The 23,323-nt window shown below is 38.2% G+C and overlaps 1 protein-coding gene across 1 annotated transcript in view; it reads left to right on the top strand.

Moving 5' to 3' along the window:
* The window catches only part of SYTL5 (synaptotagmin-like 5), a 204,936-nt gene that overhangs the window by 122,266 nt on the left and 59,347 nt on the right, over positions 1-23,323 (top strand). The window contains exons 8-11 of the mRNA XM_006864299.1: positions 1,231-1,337; positions 10,625-10,717; positions 11,335-11,400; positions 18,139-18,317. Coding sequence (XP_006864361.1) covers positions 1,231-1,337; positions 10,625-10,717; positions 11,335-11,400; positions 18,139-18,317 — 445 coding nt within the window. The remainder of the gene's footprint in view (positions 1-1,230; positions 1,338-10,624; positions 10,718-11,334; positions 11,401-18,138; positions 18,318-23,323) is intronic.

Here is a 23,323-nt window from a genome sequence, read left to right as displayed (position 1 = left end):
CTGGCGCATTAACCCACAGCCCCACACCAGGACTCTATCCCTTAGTTCCTGGTTATTGAGTGCATTCTCAGTGTCATATGGAGTCCTGGTAATGGTGCTGCGGGTAAATGTGCTGGACTACAAAGTTGATTTGAACTGCAAGTTCGGCAGTTCAAACTCACCAATCACTCCTCAGAAATCCTATATGGGGTTGCTGTGAGTCAGAACTTATTCGACAACAATTAACACCAAACAACAACTCAGTGTGAGGCACTAGACACTTCTGCATTATCACATTTACATTTCAAACTTAAGTTCTGAATTCAGAGATGATGGTTTTACCAGCTCTCTTTAATCTTGCTCATTTATAGGCAGCTGTGTATCCATCTCAGCAGGGCACTGATAAAAAAACTATTCTGTGGAAGTCAACTGCCCATGACTTGGTAAACTATCCACAGCATTATTGAGGAGTGCATTTTTCTTTAACTTACATTTTTGAAACATAAAGCAATATATTATTCTTCTGACAGAATTTTTCTATTTCCATAAGAAATAGAATTTCCTCTTAATTTAGCTATATCCACTCTTTTCTTTTAAAGTGAAACAAACTTGTTCTGTCATTTATAAAGCAACAATTTAGAATCAATTGACTCAAAATGTTACATCAAATATAAAAAAGTGAATTCTATAGCTATTAAAATCAGTAAAAGTTAATGTTTTTGCTTTTTTTTTTTTCAAGTTCAAAGGCCCCATCCTATGAGAAGTTTTCAATGCCATAAGTTAAGAAGAAACCATAAACAGTTTAAAACTTGACATTTTATAGTAGAACATTTAAACTCCTGTGATCAAAGGAGGACTGAATGTGTGTTGGTAATTCAATCTAAGGCAATTTCCAAAATACCATTAAAAATGGACAGTTTGTTAACATAAACAGCATGAAGTTACTGACTCTGACCTTTGCTTCCATAGCATTATCTATGCACTATGCTTAGAAGTCTTGGTGTGGCACTGTGGGTTAATGCGCCAGACTGCAAAGCCATTTGAGCTGCAAGGTTGGTAGTTCAAGCTCACCAGTCACTCCTCAGAAACCCTATACAGGGTTGCTATGAGTCGGAACCGACTTGATGGCACTTAACAACAACAACAATGCGTAGAAGAACTGCAATAAAAATGAAACATTTGCATGGAAAAATAAGAGCTTCTAACAAAATAAGCTGATTCACATCTCTCCTTTTCTCTTCCTTCCTCCAGACCGGAGTAGATCTGAGTTAGATTTGAGTGGGTCATTTTCAGCAGATGAAGATGATACTGTAAGCATAAAAAGCAAGTCCGTCCCAGGGGCTTTAGACAAAGACTTGGTAAGTTGGAAAGACAGTCTCATGATCATAAGGAAACAGGAGCATGCTTTTGCTCCAAGATGTTATACATTTAGGTGATGATGAATTGCGAGTAAAGTGAAGATATATAACAATGTCCACTGTTAGTCTTCACTGTCAGTGTGCTAAGGCAATTGAAATAACCATTCAACAGGTACTGAGCTAAAAGTAAAAGGTAATCAGGTCAATGATGTGAGCATTATTTCGAAGAAAACACCCAGTGGAGTTTTCAATAACTAAACCTGGGAAATAAAGGATCCCAGTATTTCTTAAGCTGATTGTACTAATCTGATGACATATTTTACTTGAATACTTCTATATCTCAAGTTGCCTCCAAAAACTGCCTTCTTATCTAAAAATTAAATTCTGTGAAATTAAGTTTCAGTTAACTTACTTGTAAAATGAGGTTGAATTTTGTTATTGTTAAGATTTCTCTTAGATGTAATATTTGAATATTCTTGATTTCTATAATAGCTAAACAGAAATTCCATCACTCGTCTGTCAGTTTGTCATCCTGTGGTGGCTTATGAGTTGCTGTGATTCTGGAAGCTATGCCATCAATATTTTAAATACAAGCAGGTTCATTCATGGTGAACAGGTTTCAGATGAGCTTCCAGAAAAGACAGATAGGAAGAAGGAGTGACGAACTACTTTCAAATATTTGGACACTGAAAACATCATTGTCAGATACAGTGCCAGAGAATGAGCCCCTCAGGTTGGGAGGCACTCAAAATATGACTGGGGAAGAGCTGCCTCCTCAAAGTGAGTTGACTGTCATGACGCAAATGGAGTAAAGCCTGTAGGAGTAAAGCCTGCAGGCCCTATATTTGCTGATGGGGCACTACTCAAAATGAAGAGAAACAGCTGTAAACATCCATTGAAAATCGGAACATGGACTGTACAAAGTATGAATCTAAGAAAATTGGAAATTGTCAGAAATGAAATGGAATGCATAAACATCGATATCTTAGGCATTAGTGAGCTGAAATGGACTGGTATTGGCCATTTTGAATCTGATGACCACATGGTTTACCATGCCGGGAATGACAAATTGAAGAGAAATGGTGTTGCATTCATTGTCAAAAAGGACATATCCAGATCAGTCATGAGGTACAATGCTGTCTGTGATAGGATAATATCCGTGCACCTACATGGAAGCCCAGTTAATACCACTATTATTCAAATTTACACACCAACCACTAAAGTCAGTGAGGATAAAATAGAAGAATTCTACCAATTTCTTCAATCTGAAATTGATCAAACATGCAATCAAAATGTATGGATCATTACTGGTGATTGTAATGTAACAGTTGGGAACAAAAAGGAAGGATCAGCAGTTGGAAAATATGGCCTTGGTGAAAGAAATGATGCTGGAGATCGCATGATAGAATTCTGCAAAATCAATAATTTGTTCATTTCAAATACCTTCTTTAGGCAGCATTAGAGATCATTACACACATGGACCTCACCAGATGGAATACATAGAAATCAAATTGACTACATCTGTGGAAAGAAAAGATGGAAAAGCTCTATATCATCAGTCAAAACAAGGCCAGAGGCAGATTGTGGAACAGGCCATCAATTGCTCATATGCAAATTCAAACTGCATATGAAGAAAATGAAAACAAGTCCACGGGAGACAAAATATGACCTTGAATATATCCCACCTGAATTTAGAGATCATCTGAAGAACAGATTTGATACATTAAACACTAAAGACCGAAGACCAGAAGAGTTGTGGGATGACATCAAGAATACCATGCAGGAAGAAAGCAAAAAGTCATTAAGAAGACAAGAAAGAAGGAAAAGGTCAAAATGGATATCAGAAGAGACACTGAAACTTGCTGTCCAGCATAGAGATGCTAAAGCAAATGGAAGAAATGAGGAGACCAAAGCTGAACAGAAAATTTCAAATGTCAGCGAGAAAACAAAGTCAAATATTACAACAAAATGTGCAAAGATCTGGAGTCAGAAAACCAAAAAGGAAGAACATGCTCAGCATTTCTCAAGCTGGGGGAACTGAAGAAAAAATTCAAGCCTTGACTTTGGTTATTGAAAGATTCTCTGGGCAAATTACTGAATGATGCAGAAAGCATCAAGAGAAGATGGAAGGAATACACAGAATCACTGTACCAAAGGAAATGGTTAAGGTTCAATAATTTCAAGAGGTAGCATACAATCAAGAGCCAATGATACTGAAGGAAGAAATCCAAGGTGCATTGAAGGAATTGACAAAGAACAAGGCACCAGGAATTGATGGAATAAAAAGTAAAATCTTTCAAGAAAGTTAGGTAGCACTGGAGGCACTCACTCATCTATGCCAAGAAATTTGGAAGTTCAACTATCTGGCCAACTGATTGGAAGAGATCTGTATTTGTGCCCATTCCAAAGAGACGTGACCCAACAGAATGCGGAAATTATCGGGCAATATATTTGATATCCCATGCAAGTAAAGTTTTACTAAAAGTAATCCAGAAATGGCTGCAAGCATACATTGACAGACAACTTACAGAGGTTCAAGCTGGATTCAGAAGAGGATGTGGAATGAGGGATATCATTGCTGTTGTCCGATGGATCTTGGCTGAAAGCAGAGAATACCAGAAAGATGTTTACCTGTGCTTTATTGACTACGCTAAGGATTTTGATTGTGTGGATCATGACAAGCTATGGACAACATTGAGAAATATGAGTATTCCTGAACACTTAATTGTGCTCATGAGGAATTTGTACATGGACCTAGAGGCAGTTGTTTGAACAGAACACGGGAACACTGAATGGTTTACAATTAAGAGAGGTGTGCATTGGGGTTGTATTCTTTCATCATACATATTTAATCTGTATGCTGAGCAAATAATCGGAGAAGCTGGGTTATATGAAGAAAAATGACCTTCAATATGCAGATGATGCAACTTTGCTTGCTGAAAGTGAAGAGGACTTAAAATATTTACTAATGAAGATCAAAGAGCACAGCCTTCGGTGTGGATTGCATCTCAATGTCAAGAAAACAAAAATCCTCACCACTGGACCAATAAACAACATTCTCATCAACGGAGAAAAGACTGAAGTTGTCAAGGATTTCATTCTTCTTGGATCAACCATCAGCACTCATGGAAGCAGCAGTCAAGAAATTAAAAAACATTAGGCAAATCTGCTGTGCAAGACCTTTTTAAAGTGTTCAAGAGCAAAGATGTCTGCTTGAGGACCAAGGTGTGCCTGACCCAAGCCATGGTATTTGCAGTAATCCCATATGCATGCAAAAGCTAGACAGTGAATAAGGAGGACCATAGAAGAATTAATGATTTTAATTTATGGTGTTGGAGGAGAATACTGAAAGTGCCATGGGCTGCCAAAAGAACCAACAGATCTGTGTTGGAAGAAAAGCAGCCAGAGTGCTCCTTGGAGGCCAGGATGGCCAAACTTCATCTCTCATACTTCAGACATATTGTCAGGATGGACCAGTCTCTGGAGAAGGATATCATGATTGGCAATGTGGAGGGTCAAAGAAAAAGAGGAAAACTCCCAGTGAGATGGATTGGCAAAGCGGCAGCATCAATGGGCTCAAGCGTGGTAACAATTATGAGGTTGGCCCAGGACCGGGCAGTGATTTGTTTTGTTGAACATAAGGTCACTATGAGTCGGTACCGACTCGATGGCACCTAACAACAACAACAACATACAGAAATGCAAACTCCTTGGAATAAAGGCAGAACCCACATGTGAAGTGGTATTAATACGGCTTTTCCTAAGGAAGGCAGGAAAAATTGAGTTCTAAAATTCAATATTATTTATTACAGTATTAAAGACTAGGAAAGTAATTTAAAATCCACTACACACACAACAAACAAACAAACAAAAACACACAGGCAACATTGGTGGGAATAAAAAATCAGGTACAGTCGCTTTGAAAAAAAAGTTTGCCAATTTCTTAAAAAGTCAAAAATAAACTCACTTAATTGTTATCATGACTAATTGCAACTGTCACAACTGTAAAGGTAGAAGTTTGGTAACAAAAAGGGTGGAGTGGTTAATCTTACAGTCCAGGAACAGAGGACCCTAGGACCATCAAGGGAGCAGATCATAAGTGGAATGTGGGACCCTATCCAGAGAAACAATGACACCAGAGACAGAGGCAGAGATGAGGACATGAAGAGATAGAGCAGCTGAGGACTCTAGATTCATGGAAAGAGAAAGGCTGTGTGCTGGCGGCCAGGAGGCAGACTTGCAGAATGTGCCCTTGGGTTGTTTAAATGATTATATATTCCTGAGTGTTTTTGTGTACATCCCCTTAACCCTCACCTTCTCTAATCACCACCACCCCCCAAAAAAAGAGGGAATAGAAGCAAATACTGTTGAATGAGGATGCATGGAGGATATTGTAATCATTGCAATGAAATGATGAGTGTAAAACCGATGTTCTCCCATGTAAACTATCACTCAATTCACAATAAAAACTTAAAAAAAAATAAAACAAACTCACTGTTGTTGTTGTTTTGAAGTGCCGTTGAGTCTGTTCCAACCCATAGGGTCTCCAAGGAGAAGCTAGTGAGCTTGAACCACTGACCTTGAAGTTCCAACGGCTTTGCAGTCTAACCCACAGTGCCACACCAGGACTCCAAACTCACTGTGGTGGTGATTATGTGCCGTGGAGTCAGTTCTGACTCATAGCGACCCTGTACAGGGTTTCCGAGGTTGTAAATCTTTACGGGAGCAGAAAACCTCATCTTTCTCCCATGGAACAGCTGATAGTTTTGAACTGCTGACCTTAAGGTTTGCAGTCCTATTCGTAACCACTATGCTACCAGAGCTCCTTAACCTCACTGTAGGACACAACAATTTTACTCCTAGATCTCTACCCATCAGAAATGAAAACATTTATCCACATAGATATATGCTTAAATGTCCATATGTGTATGAATGTTCATAGCAGGATTTTTCATAATAGCCTAAATGTGGAAACTCTCTGGATGTCCATCAATTGATGATTAACTAGATAAAATGTATATTGTATTCCACAACATCATTCATTAAAGAGATGGAAAAACTAGTCAACAACTTTATAGGGAACAAAAGCACTACTAAAGAAGAACAAAGTAAGAAACCTCACACTTCCTGCTCACAAAAGGCATGGAAGTTTAAACAGCCTGGTCCTGGTACAACAGATACAGACCAGTGGAACAGAATTGATACCTCAGAAGTTAATCCACCTATGGACAGTTTATAATTGACAAAGGGCCCAAATCCAACAAATGATGCTGGCCAAACTGGATATCCATTTGCAGGAAATAAATAAATAAGTAGGTAAATAAATAAATATCTCATTCCATATACAAAAAAGAATTCAAGATAGATTAAAGCCATAACTCTAAAACCTAGAACTAAAAAGATTATCAATGCATAAATAGGGACAAATTTAGAGGTCCCAAAGCATGGCATAAATACAATATTATTTATTGTGTTATAAACAATAATTATAAATATACAAACAACAATTATACACAGAATTATAAACACACAAACAGCAGAAGGCAAATAGATTACTGGGATCCCCTAAAATTAGACACATAGGTGCATAAAAAGATTTCACCAAAAGAGTAAATGAGAACCCACAGATTGGGGGTAAAAATCGCAATGACACATCTGACAAGGGATTAATCTCTACAATATACAGAAATCTTCAACATCTCAACAAGAAAAAGACAAACAGTCCAATTTAAAAATGGGCAGAGGACATGAACTTCACCAAAGATGACACTGAGGTGGCCAACACACACATGAAGAAATGCTTACGACTATAAGCCATTAGAGAGATGCAAATCAACACAATAATGAGCATTAATAGCAAAGTTAAAAACAAAACAAAACAACTGTTGATGAAAAGGTGGAAAAATTGGAACCCTCATACACTGCTGGTGGAAATGTAACAGGTACAATCACTGTGGAAAATGGTATGGCACTTTCTTAAAAAAATTGGAAATAGTAATACCATATAATCCTGCAATCCCTCTACTTGGTATACGTCCTGGAGAAATAAGAGCCACCACAAGAATAGATATATGCATACTCATGTTCATTGGAGCACTATTCAAAAAGCAAAAAAGATAGAAACAACCTAAATGCCCATCATGGAAGAATAAATAAACAAACTACTGTACATACACACAATGGAATACCGCTCAACGTATTCTTTAGAATAACAATGGATCATCACAGGACTTCATAACATTGGTGAACCTGGAGGACATTATGTTGAGTGAAATTAGTCAATCATGAAAGGACAAATATTGTATGAAACTACTATTGTAAAGAGTCCATAAATGTTTTCAACATTAAAAGAAACATCACCAGTGGTGGGAGTAAAAGATGGTGTAAATTACTGGCTACAGGGTAGACGTGTTAATTTGGGTGAAGGGAAAGGCAATATACAATAAGAGGGAAGTCAACATAAAATGAGGGAGGCAGGGAAAGAAAATGTGAAGAGTGCAAGAGTTAAAGTACTTTTATATGCATAACTCTGCAATAACAGTGATCTACAATTAGCTACATGGATAGACAAACAGGCTGAGCAGGGATGGGAGGGACAGTTGAATTATACCAATGAATATATGCGTGTATGTGTGTATATATATGTGTGTTTGTGTGGTGCTGTGGGCTAGTGCACTGGACTATAAAGTCATTTGAAACACAAGATCCGTGGTTCAACCTCACCAGCTCCTTGGAAACCCTGTATAGGGTCACTAGAAGTCAGAACCAACTTGACGGCACTTAACAACAACAACAACATATATAGGTTTGACGGAAGATATTTATGCATGTGTTTTACCTTTACTACAAATATATTCATGAATGTGGTGGAGTATACAGGGAACAAAGTTACAAAAAACTTCTTAGACATAGCCAAACACCCTCATGAGTAAGTCACTGGGCTTGGGGGCTCAGGACCATAGTCTCAGAGGACACCATGGTCAACTGGCATAACATAGTCCAACTAATAGCAACAGTCCACAAAGACAATGCTCTACATTCTATTTTGATGGGTAGCGACTGGAATTTTACAAGCTTGTGCACAGCCATTTAATGTGCAACTATTGGTCTCACCCTGTGTGGTGGAAAGAAGAATGAAGACAGATGGAAATAATTAGTCCAAATTAATGGACCAAACGAACATCAGTGTCGTAACTCTGAGGCCAGAAGACCAAGATGGTACCTGGCTACCTCTACCAACTTCTCTGAACGGGATCTCACATTAGAAGGTCCAGATTAAAGTAGGATAAAAATGTGGAATAAAACTCAAAAACATTACAAAGCCCAAGAATACTGGTCAAATAGATACAGATGGAATTTTGGTGACTATGGCCCTTAGTCATCCTGCTGAGTCAATGCAAACCTCTCACAAGCTCCTGTTATCTGGCCATGGTAATTGTTAGTAGCCATAGAATTAGGAAGTAATTTCTCTCTATGATCAAGCCAGGAGGTAAAGGTACTTCACTCTGTGGAATTTGTATTGAGCCCAAGAACTATTGCTTCATGGCAAGGATGAAATAAAGACAGTTGTTTGAAATTGGCTTGGAACCACCTTATTAAAAAATTTCCCATGCACCTTAAAGAGTCTTTGTTTAACAAGCTGTTCTGGTGAAATTAGGTCTTGGTACCAAGATGTTTTTCACAAATTCCTAAGACATCTGGTAACAATTGTTTAAACATCCACCAGTGGTGTTTTCTGATCCCACGTGAAAGATATGTGACAAGTTCCTGAAATCAATCACTGTAAGCCTCCTCAATAATCCAATAGAAACCAATTCTGTGATCTCACACAAAGACTAACTAATCCAATGACTATATTATAATTTCATTGTTCCCTGGACTATATCTGTCTTTGCTGGAATGTTTTTAAGTTGGTGTTATTAGTCCTCATTTACAAGAGCTGGTGTCTTCCTGCATTTGAACGTACTTTTTAATTTTCCCTGTACAAATCCTCTTATTCTCATTTTAAGGACTGAATAGGTTTCTTTTTTCCACTATAGGAATATAAATTTTCTTATAAACTGAGAAAAAGATACACAATGAATGTAATGTGCATTAAAGGATGCTAAACACTAGTTTTACCTAATGTGATAGGAGAGGACAGCAAAGAAGAAAGATGTCCATAATAAAAATAGTGTGTATTATGCAATCTATTTATCAATAAATGATTTAAATTTGGTCATTAATATGTTAATTGGGATCTAAGGAGTCTTCATGTAGCACTGCATAATAATGTGCTGAACCACTAGGTCAGATTGAACTGCAAGGTCAGCATTTCCAAACTCACCAGTCCCTCCTTGGAAACCCTGTACAGGGTCGCTATGAGTTGGAATCAACTCGATAGCACTTAACAAAAACAACAACAAAAAAATTTTAAATATGCTTATTTATGTTGCTTGAAGGAGGCCTAGTGGCACAGTGGGCTAAGTGTTCAGCTGCTAACCGAAAGGTTGATGGTTCAAACTCACTAGCTTCTCTGCAGGAGAAAGATGAGGCAGTCTGTTTCTGTGACGATCTTCATTCAGCCTCAGATATCGTCCTCTGCTCTAGAAGATCATTATGAGACAAAATTGACTTGACAGCTATGACATATGTTACTTGAAATTTTTTGCTGTAGAAAGTATCACTTAAATAATCAAGGGAAAAAAATAAGTTCTTTCTATCATGAGTGAGAAGACTGGGGAGAGAAAAAATAGAATAATGTGAATATTGGAGAGACTTTTGAGATATAGTGCCCTATCCTGACATACAGGTAGATATAAAGATAGATGCACACACATATATAAACCCCAAAATCAATTTAAAAATTGGAACTGGATAATAGTGATGGTTGCACAAAATAATGAACACAATTAATGCCAATGAACTGCACATGTGAAAAATATTGACATTGAAAATATTTTGTGATATTTTCAATGTCAATTGAAAAGCACATACACACAAAATATAGAAAAGAAATAACCAAAGTCAATCACCTTAGAGATAAAGGAAACAGAAATCAAACCCAGGAGTGTGGGTTTCAAATGTCATGCTTTTTCCATGAAACAAGAAGCATTGAAAAGGAGACTCAGCTCTCTCCTTCCTGTCCCTGCCCATTCTTCAGATTGACTGCAGGGGAAAGGGGAAAGGAATGGGGTGATTTCGAGACAGTTTTATCTGACTTTCAACTACTTAGGAAAGAAAGCCATTTTTAAGGGGAAATATTTTCTAAGAAAGAAGCAAACTACTGATTTTTCCTCCTTTCTTAGGATTCCCTGGAAGACACTGAAGGAGGCATTGATGACATAGTACCCTCCCGGTTTTCTGCCAACACCCACAGTCTAGCAAGTGGCCTGTCAACCGTAAGCAATTCTCTAGCACATGTTGGAAGTTCCTTTTTTCTCTTGTTGATTTTCTGTGCATTTCCAGAGGTCTGAATGCAGTTAGGAAAATGTGTAATGATGAATCCAAAGTTGTCACAGGCTCCAGTTCACCCTTTTTCTTAAAACACGTTTCAGTTTACTATTGTTTGGGCCTTTGCTAATGTTCCTGATTCCTTCCTTCTCTCTCCACCATCCTTTCCTAGGTTTAAAAATCTCTTAATTTCCTAGTCCAGGCCCTCATTAACGCAAGCCTCTGAACTATTTTCAATCTCCAATGACAAATCCCCCTGGCACCATCCTGCCAACTCCTCAATTGTCTCCCAAACAAAAAGGTCATCTTTTTAGTAAGCATATTCAATTAAGTTTCTCTCCTCAGACACCATCCATAGCTTCCCACTACCTACAGTACTAAGTACTAAGGTAGAACTCTTTATTATCAAGTGAAGACCTTTCCTTAAGAGGAATAACTTAGCTTTAATGCCCCTGTGTCCTTGCATCCATCTGTGTGCCTGTAAGTCTTTTTCTTTGCTTCTCTAATTTCTGTCTCTTGCTCTAATGCCCTCTTGTTTTTTGACATTTGGGCAACTTTCTTAAAGAATTCTCAAGCAGGCTCTGACAGGAAGTGGACCCACCTAAATGTACCTGATGCAGACTCAGACACTGTGAGTTTTCAAGCTTTTCTTCTTTCCTTCCAATCACATTTCATGAGTTTTGTGGTTTGGGAAATATGATTAGATGTACAATTCTTTCAGAATTTGGCCTTTTCTGATTTGTATACTATTAAGCAGAGGTTCTATTGTAAAAGATTAATGAAGCAAGTAAGTTCAATGAGTCAGAATTGACTAAGCAGCAACTAATAACATCAACAACACCCCTCTGTGTAGGAGTCCTGGATGGAGCAAATGGTTAAACACTTAATTATTAATGGGAAGGTTGGGTATTGGAGTCTATCCAGAGGTACCATAGAAGAAAGGCCTGACAATCTCTTTCCAAAAGGTCATGGCTTTGAAAATCGTATGGACTCTGATATATGATGTCACCATAAGCCAGAATCAAATGGCAATTGACTTTGGTGTTTTGGTTTCATCACATTATATGAACATATCATAACTTGATTACCCACTTAACCATTGATGGATATTTGACTGATTCTACTTTGGGACGGTTTTGAATAACAAAATTGTTCTGAAAAAGTTTGCACACAAAAAAGATTAATGAGATTGTCAGAATCCATGTATTGAAAGAAGAGTATTAGCACCTGTGCACACCAGTCAGAAGACATAAAGTCCAAACTGATTTTCTGTTGGCAAGGTAAAAGGACAAACAGCTCTGCTTTAAATCACAGTGCTGGTTTTGGTTAGAGCATAACATTTGGTTAGTAGCAATATTTTTATAGTTCCTGAATTCCTTCTATTCATAGAGGCCTTCTACTTAGAAATGACTTTTTTGGGAACGTGGCTACAAAGGGGTATGAGTCAGCACAAATTAGTGATACAAGGAGGTAATGAGTTTGGTGGGGAGCTCCTCACACTAGACATGTAAAAATCTTAGTTTAACTCTAGGCACTGCCAACAATTTCTATGAACCAGTATTTACTCATGTGTAACATGAAGACTTAGATCATAGTCTCAAAACCCTTGATACTCAAAGCAAGGTCCATGAAGCAGCAGCATTGCATAACCTGGACCACAGTCTTCAAAGTACTCTGGGTTTACAGTGCCTTTGGGTCTCAGTAGTCTTCTCATGGAACTCCTAGACCAAAATAACCCTTACTGGTACATTCACCAAGTAATTAGGTCTGAACAACTTAATAAACTCGTAATATCCTAACAAATTGGTAGCCATTTGGAAAATCAAAATTATGTATAAACTGAAAGATAGTATTTTTATTTCATTCTTAAATAACCTCTAATACTTAAGGAGCCCTGGTGGCGCTGCCAGTTAGGCACTGTGCTACTAACTGCAAGGTCTGTGTTTCGAGCCCACTACTGCTCCACAGGAGAAAAACGAGGTTGTCTTCTCCTGTAAAGATTTACAGTCTCAGAAACTCTATATAGGGTCACTAAGAGTCGGAATCAACTTGATGTCAGTGGGTTTGGTTTGGAGTTGGTATTACTTACTAATGGCAAGTATGTGCCTGTTGGACACTATACAACTACTCAAACTTTGAAACATGTTTGGATATCATCACCCTCATTTTCTATTCTTTTGTTTATTTCGGTGCAATACATTTTGTCACAGTGACATACAAAACCTTGACTTTACATAGCTGGGACTTCATTGAAAAGAATTAAGTGAAATCTTATTTTGACACTGTGTATTGTAAGTTGGCAATTTGAGTGACATCTGTGTTTCACTGTAAATTTTAGAACATCCTGTGGTGCACTGGGATCCTTGACAAAGTAGTGCAAAGTTTGGAATCTGTGGACCTGGGAGTATATTAGAAAAGCAGAATCTCAGGCCTCAACCCAGACTGAATCAGTGACAATCTTCATTTGCACAAACTCCCCAAGTGATTGATATGTGATTAAATTTTAAGATGATTTCTCAAAGTTAACTACTAGCACTAAAATTCTGATGCTTTGCTTAGGAATACAAAAGAGAGATTTCGATCACTTTTGATTGTCTTTAAGTGGCAATTTACAAATAATTATGGAATCCTTGGTTTGTCCTTGATTTGGGTTTAGAGGCGATATTAGACACATAATCAACATCCTGTTCTTTGATCATCCTCTATACTGATCAACTGAACAATCATGCTGGGTTTTGCAAAAAGAAAATCTAAATTATGAGGAAGTAGATGAAATGTTTACATTATTATGGATTGAATTATGTCCTCCATTGTGTCCTGTGATTATAACCCGTTTGGGGAATGAGTTGTCCTTGTTATATTAATAAAACAGAATTAGTGTAGGATGAGCTGAAAGGGACAGGCATTGACCATTTTGAATTCGACAATCATATGGTTTACTATGTTGGGAATGACAAATTGAACAGGAATGGTATTGCATTAATCTTCAAAAAGAGCATTTCTAGTTCTATTTGAAGTACAGTGCTGTCTGTGATAGGATGATATCCATACGCCTTCAAGGAAGATGAGTTAATACTGCTATTATTTAATTTTTACACCATCCACTAAAGTCAGTGATGATGAAATTGAAGAATTCTACCAACTTTTTTGGAGTCCTGGTGTGGCGCTGTGGGTTAATGTGCCAGACTGCAAAGCCGTTTGAACTGCAAGGTCGGCGGCTCAAGCTCACCAGCTGCTCCTTGGAAACCCTATACAGGGTCACTATGAGTCGGAATCGACTCTATGGCACTTGACAACAACAACAACAATTGAAACATATGTTCAAAAGGCATGGAAAATTACTGTGATTGGTATGCAAAAGTTGGAAAGAAACAGGAAGGATCAGTAATTGGAAAAGATGGCCTTTGTGATACAAACAATGCTGAAGATCACATGATAAGAATTTTGCAAGGCCTATGACTCTGTAGGATAAGCACTTGACTGCTAACCACAGGTCAGTAGTTCAAGTCCAACAGCTGCTCCACCTGAAACAGATGAGGCTTTCTACTCCTGCAAAGATTTACAGCCTCTGAAAATAAGTTAATTATTAGTTGGAACTAATTCTACAACACCTAACAACAATAATGACATTAATTACAAATACCTTCTTTTCAACAACGTAAAACATGTGAACTTCACCAAATGTAATCTACTGGAAACAAATTGACTACATATATAAGGAGAAACAATGGAGAAGCTTAATATCATTAGCCAAAACAAGGTTAGGGCTGACTGTGGAAGAGAGGATCAGTTGCTCGTATGCAAATTCAGGCTGAAGCTGAAGAAAATAAAACAAGTACATGAGAGCCAAACTATGATGTTGAGTATAACACACCTGAATTTAAAGACAATCTCAAGAACAGATTTGAAACTTCAGACACTTGTGACCAAAGACCAGAGGCGTTGTGGAATGACATCAAGAACAGTATACAGGAAGAAAGCAAAAGGTTATTTTAAAAAAGAAATAAATAAAAGACCAAAATGGATGTCAGAGGAGACTCTGAAATTGGCTCTTGAATGTAGAAAAGCTAGAGTGATTAGAAGAAATGATAAAGTCAAAGAGCTAAAGAAAAAAAAAATTCAAAGGCAGCATGAGAAGGCAAAGTCAAGTATTATAATGAAATGTACAAAAATCTGAAGTTAGAAAACCACAAGGGAAGAACATGCTCAGCATTTCTCAAACACCATATGATAAACAATCAGTGATATCAAAGGAGAAGTCCAAACTGCACTGAAGTCATCTGCAAAAAAGAAGGCTTTGGAACTGACAAAAAGCAAATTGAAATGTTTTAGCAAACTGATGCAGCACTGGTGGTACTTGTCACTCATCTATGCCAAGAAATTTGTAAGACAGCTACCTGGCCAACTAATTGGAAGAGGTACATATCTGTGCCCATTCAAAAAAAGGTGGCTCAACTGAATGTAGAAATCATTGAACAATATCATTAATATCACGTGCACGTAAAATTTCGAGGAAGATGATTCAAAAACAGTTGCAGCAGAGAGCTGCCAGAAATTCAAGCTGGAATCAGAAGAGGACATGGAAAGATGGATCTTGGCAGATGGATCTTGGCTGAGAGTAGAAAATACCAGAAAGATGTTTACTTGTCCTTTACTTACTATGCTGTGTGGAAAATGGTTATTCCAGAACACTTACTTATACTCATGAGGAACCTGTACATAGACCAAGAGGCAATTGCTAGAACACAAGGTGATACTGAATGGTGTAAAATCAGGAAAGGTGTACAACAAGGTTGTATCTTCTCACTATATTTATTCAATCTGTATGCTGAGCAGATAATCAGAGAATCTGGATTATATGAAGAAGAATGTACATCATGATTGGAGGAAGATTCATTAGCAACTTGTGATTTGCACATGACACATTCCTGCTTGCTGGAATCAAAGAGAACATGAAATACTGATAGAGATTAAAGAAACCAGCCTTCAGTATGGATTGCACCTCAATGAAAATAAATTCAAATTCTAACACCTGGACCAATAAACAGCATCATGACAACAGAGAAAAGATTGAAGTTGTGAAAGATTTCATTTTGCTTAAGTCATAATCAACGCTCATAGCATATTACATTAGACAAATCTGCTGCAAAACACCTCTTTTAGGTGTTGTGGTGCTGTGGACTAATGTGCTGGACTGCAAAGTCGGTTTGAACCACAAGATAGACGGTTCAGGCTCACCAGCCACTCCTCAGAAACCCCACGCAAGGTCACTATGGGTCAGAACTGACTCGATGACACTTAACAATAACAATAGGTGTTAAAGAACAAAGATGTCACTTCGAGGACAAAGGTGTGACTGACTCAAGCCATGGTATTTTCAATCACTTTGTATACATGTGAAAGTTGGATATGAATAAGGAAGACCATAGAAGAATTGATGCAATTGAATTACGGTGTTAGTGAAGAATATTGAAAGTAGCATGGACTCACAGAAGAACAAACACATCTGTGTTGGAAAAAGTACAGACGGAATGCTCTTTAGAAGGGAGGATGGTGAGCCTTTGTCTCTAGTCCTTTAGATGTGTTGTCAGGAGGGACCAGTTCCTGGAGAAGGACATCATGCTTGATAAAATAGAGTGTCATTGAAAAAAAGGAAGAACCCTAACAAGATAGATTGATACAGTGGCAGCAACAATTGGCTCAAGTATAACAACAATTGTGAGGATGGCAAAGGACTGGACAGTGTCGCACCATCCTTGCTTCTAAGGAACATCTGGCCGCATTTCTTACAAGACAGATTTGTTTGTTCTTCTGGCATTCCATGGTACTTTTTTTTTTTTTTTTAAGTTTTTAGTTTACATGAGAGAACATTAGCTTTACATCATGGTGCTTTTAATATTTTCTCCAAAACCATAAGTCAAATGCACTAGATTCTTTTAAGGTCTTCTTTATTCATTGTCCAACTTTCACATGCATATGAGGTGATTGAAAATGCCTTGGCATGGATCATAGCCAACAGATGAAAACAACCTAAGTGTCTATTAAAGGATGAATGGATATACAAAATGTGGTATGTGCATACAATTGAATACAACTTCACTGTGTAAAACAAATGAAATCCTGATCCATGCTTAATGTGGATGATCCTAGAAAACCTTATGATCAGTGAAATAAGTCAATCACAGAAAGACAGATATTGTATGATCTCACTTATATGAGATAACAAGAACAGGCAAATGTGTAGAGATCAAAGTTTACCAGTGTTTACCAGGAGTAGGAGATAAGGAAAAAGGGGGAGCTAATATTTGGGAAACAATGAGTATTTGTTTATAATGATACAAAGTTTGGCAACAGTTATTGGTGGTAGTTGAACAGCTTGATAAAGGTAGTTGATATCACTAACTTGTATACCTGAAAAATGTTGAATAGGTTAATGTTGGGTTGTACATATTTTTTAAGTACAAGGAGTGGAAAGATTAAGTTCCTTTTGTTCTCACTCACCATGGGGGTTCCAGAAGAGGAGTTTTGAAAGTACTGCGTCTTTCATGAAAGCTTTCTCGATAACACTTACATCGCTAAGACACCATTTTACTTCTGGCATTAAGAATAAATTTGATCCATTTAATTCAAAATATGGTTTGTGTCATTAGTGCTTCCTCAGAACCCTCATTCTGTGATAGATTTGGACTGTTGGCTTGTTTTTTTTTTTTTTAATTTTTTAAAATGATTTACTGATTTTTGTGTTATTTTACTTAGTGTTTTATTTTGTGGATTCCAATTTTACTGAGCTTTACATAGCTAGGATCATAGGCTCAGCTAGAGAAGTGCAGTTGTTGTGTGTATAGTATATTCTCCTGGGATACCCTTGTTAAAGTTGCAGACTGATAGGATGTTCTCTATGGGTGTCAGGGAGAAAAGATGTAACTCCTGCTAGCATTGAATAAGAGAAGAGCGTTTCTTTATTCTGAACAATACTTTTTAGACTTTGAAGTCAAGTGATTTTGAATCTACCAATAAAAAAAAAAGACTGGGGATTGAAAGTAATATTGGAAATGCCTCACTAACCCTGTACTCATTAGAAGGAGGAGTGAAAAAGCAGTAGATATTCACTAACCTCAAAAAGAAATGCTTCTCCTCTCAGTAAGTTTCCTGTCTTTTTTACTGAGGAGCTAGAGCTGTTGTCTTTTCTCAGTCTTGGATTTGATACCACATCAACCAAACAAGCAGTCATTTCTGCATTCCTCATTCTTCCTATACAGCCCTGCTCATTATAAAACTAAAGGGATTGTTATAGAATGAAGTGGGGTGGAGTCTGTGAAGAGCTCATTAGAGCAACACTGAACAGTGCTTGTTATCTCATTTGTTTCAGACCAGCCTTAACAGCATGATGAGTGTTTACAGTGAAACAGGAGACTATGGCAATGTGAAGGTCAGTGGTGAAATCCTTCTCCACATCAGCTACTGCTACAAAACTGGAGGGCTCTACATTTTTGTCAAGAATTGCAGAAATCTTGCCATAGGAGATGAAAAGAAGCAAAGGACAGATGCGTAAGCACATAGCACATCCCTCAGACTATTTCCATCACTGCATTCATTTTGATCTATGTATATGTTTCTTTTTCAAAAGAGTCCTTTCATTCAGATCTTTGTCAGCAGGTTGTTTGTCACTCTTTTCTTATGTCATGCTTCTCAATATTCACTGTAGTACAAAGTACTTACATAATTGTTGTGTCTAGAGTTACCCAAGTTTTAAAAGACTATAATTTAACTGGAATGAAGAGGACTTGGAATACTTATTGATGAAGATCAAAGAATACAACCTTCAATATGGATTGCATGTCAACGTAAGGTAAATGAAAAGCTTCACAACTAGATCAGTACAGACATCATGATAAACAGAGAAAAGATTGAAGTTGTCAAAGATTTCATTTTGCTCAGCTCCACAATCAACCCTTATGGAAGCAGCAGTCAAGATATCAAACGATATTATGTTAGGAAATCTGCTGCAGAAGACCTCTTTAAATTGCTAGAAAGCAAAGATAACAGTTTGAGGACTAAGGTTCTCATCCAAGCCAAGGTATTTTTAGTGACCCCATATGCATGTGAAAGTTGGACGATGAATAAGGAAGACTGGAAAAGAATCGATGCATTTGAATATGGTGTTGAAGAAGAATAATGAAAGTACCATGGACTGCCAGAAGAACAAACAAATCTGTGTTGGAAGAATACAGTCAGAATGATCCTTAGAAGCCAGGATGGCCAGACTTAATTTCTTGTACTTTGAACATGTACCTGAAGGTACCTTATCCTGGAGTAGTACGCTATGTTTGGTAAAGTGAAGTGTGAGCGAAAAAGAGGAAGGCCCCTCCAACAACATGGATTGACATAGTGGCAGCAGCAATAGATAACAATATTAAGGATGACTCAGGACCAGGCAGTATTTCATTCTCCTGTGTGGAGGATAGCTGTAAGTTAAAACCAATTTGATAGCACCTTAGAACAACAGCATAACTCAACTTGATTTAGGACTGGCATATTTGCAATTAATGTAGTGGTAGGTTTTTTGAGTTAGAAGGCTAGCATACTGGTACACACCAGGATATGCAAGAATATCCTGTTAACTTTTGTTCTGGGAAATTGGCCAGAGAAAAGTACCAAGCTGTTAGAACAGTTGAGTAACTCAAAAGGGTTCTCAGGATTCCAGGGATCAGACTGGCTGGGTATACATGAGCCATGGCACACTGAAGGGAAGGGAAGTATATAAATGTTTATTTATATAATTTTAAACATTTTCAATTTCAGTGATTCAACAGGAAGACTCACAGAACTCCACATATAGTTGAAGTCAGCAAAGGAAAAGGGTACTTGGGCAAATTCCAGAGGAAACCAAATACAAGCTTTCAAGGGTCCTCTCCCAATAGTTACACAGGATGTGCTTAATTCCTACAGTAATGAACTGTGACAACACAAGTAAAATTGTTTATCAGGGATGCTCAGTAAAGACTCAACGCCAGGACTTCTGGTAAGATGGGGGACAAGGCAGACACACTACAAAGACCCTTGACATCAAAAATATAAGCAATCATATGAAACACATATAGATGATAATTCTGGAGCCCCAAGCTTCAGGGGGGAAAAAAAATGGTAGGGAAGTGGATTGAATACTGACTAGGAGAAGATTCTGAACAGGGGCTGCGAGAGCAGAGACAGATAGGTGAACTGTTGGCTGACCTGACTCAGTACAACCATCTTGAAAATTTGCAAAAATTCAATCTAACCAAGTGTCTGATGGTAAAGATATACACTGGAGTAGACAGCAACAAGAAAGGTGCAATTCTCTGTTGGTTCTCACACTCTCCTGGTGACCCGAGGTATGGCCAACCCCCACTCTCACCTGTTCCCTGCAGAACCTCTGCTCTGTCAGAGGTCGAAGCTATATCATTGTGAGTCAGGCACTGGATGCACACACAACCCATCTGAAGGCAGGTGAACTCCACTTCTTCAGACCAGCAGAACATGCAGTGCTAGTCCCTGGCCAACCCTGGACAAGTAGGAATTCTGGTAACCTTCTAGAAACAAAGACCCTGACCTCAGCTACCTCCAAGGCCAGCACAAAATACTTTCAGATTAGGTGGCTTGACCATAGACAACATCTATTCCTATAATAACTCTAGCTAGGGCTGGGCAAGCCACCCTCTCAACACTCCCCCTCCCAACTCATGAGTTTCTTGGCTGCTCCCCACAATTTTCTACTCTCTGGGTCTGGTCCCCTGCTCTAGTTCTTTCCCCTCTTCTTCTCATCCTTCCATTGCCTTTTATCCTTTATTTCTGTTTTCCTGTCTTCTTTTTTTTTTCTTTTGCTTCTATTTTCTTTTCCCCCTCCTCTTCTTCATTGTTTTTTCTCTGATTTTTCTTTACTATGATCTTTTCTTTTCCCTTTCCCTCCCCCTTCCTAACTTTGATTATTATATTTTTTCTTTCTTTTTATTTTCTCTTGCTTTATTTTATTTTACATCCCCTATTTCTCTTTTTAGTTGTTCTTTTTTCTTGCTGCTGCCTATTGTTTTTGTCTCCTTTTCTCTCCCCTCCCCCTTTTTTGCTCTTTGCTTGTTTTTTTGTTTTTTGTTTTTTTCTCTTGTGTGTATGTTTGCTTTTGCCTGACCTGATAGGAGACAGAAACCATGCTCATGAAGTGCAGTCATAACCATATCCCCTGCACCCCCACCCACTGGTCAAGAGCCACTACCAGTTCCTGTGTCATCAAATCAATAATAGACAGAAGCCAATGCAAGTCAAACTCACCCTGAACTGCACTACAGGAGCAGAGAATAAAGAACTGTATACACACTCCACAAAGAACCAATACCTACAACCATACCAACATATAGTCAACACTACAATGTCTCAGAGACAACAGTTTGTGTTCACATGAAGAAATAAGATAGTGTGGCTCACACAAGTGACTAGAATACAGAAACAGAAAAATGTTTCTAGGGAAATAAAGGTATTGGCACTATCTGTTAAAGAATTCAAAAGAATGATATTTGGATACTTCCAATGGACTGAGAGAAAAATTGAGAATGCTGCAGAGGAAAGCATGAAGAAAACACATATATACACACACATTTAAAAAAAAATGGAAACACTACAAGAACAAAAGCACAAAATAAATGAAAAATTAGAAACAATACAAAAACTACAACTAGAAATCCAGATGATTAATACTAAGAGTTTAGAAATAGATAAAACATTGAAAGGACATAGGAATAGATTTGAAGCAATGTGATACTGAGTTTGTGTGCTTGAAGACAAATCTTTCATGCAAGTCAGTTAGAAAATCAATAAGAAAAAAGAACTCCTGGGGCAAAATGCTGAAGTAGACAGATACACTGAGTTAACTCTCTACAACAAAACCTTGGGAGGCCGAGTGAAACATAAATGGAGATCCTGAAGCTGTGAGCTTCAGATGATAGGACAAAGAGGTGAATTGAGTGCCAACTGGAAGAGGAAGTTTAACAGGAACAGTGAGAGAGAAGAAAAATGGGTGGACTCGAGTGGCATTGTCATCTGGAGTTTTTGTGAGTGGCTGTCAATACAGTTGTCTGCAAACAAGAAGATATAGCTGGAGGTTGGCAATAGGGGATGCAGTTCTCCCTTTTTCCCGTGCCCTCCTGGTAGCCCAGGGTGAAGCCTGTCTCTGCCCTCACAACCCAGTGGCCAGTGGTATTCCCTTCCTGTGCAGCCTCTGCTCTGCCTGGGGTTGAGCACTAGGTATAGCTCCCCTGTTTCTGGAGGCATGTGAATCTACCCTGAATACAAACACAAACAGTGAACAAAAAAAAAAAATACTTTCACACTTCCATTCTATATCACAGCCACCAAGAGATAGGTGGTGAGTGCCTGAGAACAAACCTATATAAAACATTAATTAGATATAATTAAGACATCACAATGTCTCAGAGAAAACTGACAATTTCAGCTTACACAAATAAATAAGACAGAGTGTCTCAAACAAATGACCAACCAACCTGTCTGGAAAGCAATATGGCGCTTCCTCAGAAGGTAGGCAATAGAAATACCTTATGATCCAGCAATTCCTCTACTTGGTATTTACCCACAAGAAATAGGAGCCATAACACGAGTAGATATATATGCACACCAATGTCCATAGCAACACTATTTACAATAGCAAAAAGATAGAGACAGCCTAAGTGCCCATCAACTGAAGATTGGATAAACAAACTGTGGTACATACACACAATGGAATATTATGCTACCTTGAAGAGTAACGAGCAAGCTGCAAGCCACCGCATAACATGGATGAACCTTGAGGACATTATGTTGAGTGAAATTATTTTTGTTGATGTCAAGTGCCATCGAGTCGATTCCAACCCATAACGACCCTGTATAGGGTTTCCAAGGAGCAGCTGGTAAGCTTGAACCACCAACCTTGCAGTTCAAACGGCTTTGAAGTCTGGTGCATTAATCACAGCTCCACACCAGGACACCTGAGTGAAATTAGTCAGTCACACAAGGAGAAATACTGCATAGGACCACTACTATAAAAGACTAAGAAAAAGAACCCATACTAAAAGGGGGGAGTGATTCTTTGCTGGTTACTGGGATGTGGGGTAGGGTGAAGGGAGGGATAGGATGGTGGAGCACAGGGCAGGGAACAGACACAGGATAGTTTGGGTGCTGGGGAGGGGGGAGATACACAAGAACGGGGAGGGGAATGGAAGAACAAAGTGGACAGGAAAACAATTAGGCAGGTTTGCATGGGCTAAGTGGGACAGAGGTAAATAATGATGTATGCACAACCATGGAACAACAGGGCTCCGGGATACAGGGATTGAGACATGGTTGGAATAGGGAAAAGGGGGGAAATCATGTTAAGATGCTTGGTTGTCTTTTGAATCTGGGTTTCCCTGGCATACCATTATAAAATAAAACACTTAAGGGGGAGAGAAAGAAATAGCCAGAAATATCACCATAGAAAGCTTGTAAGTCCATCATCTGCCTATAACTGATTGTTATTGTTGTTAAGTGCCATC

Source organism: Chrysochloris asiatica, unplaced genomic scaffold (genome assembly GCF_000296735.1).
Source record: "Chrysochloris asiatica unplaced genomic scaffold, ChrAsi1.0 scaffold00062, whole genome shotgun sequence".
Lineage (NCBI taxonomy): Eukaryota > Metazoa > Chordata > Mammalia > Afrosoricida > Chrysochloridae > Chrysochloris > Chrysochloris asiatica.
The sequence above is the reverse complement of the archived record's forward strand: the minus strand, read 5'-3'. Positions and strand labels throughout refer to the sequence as shown.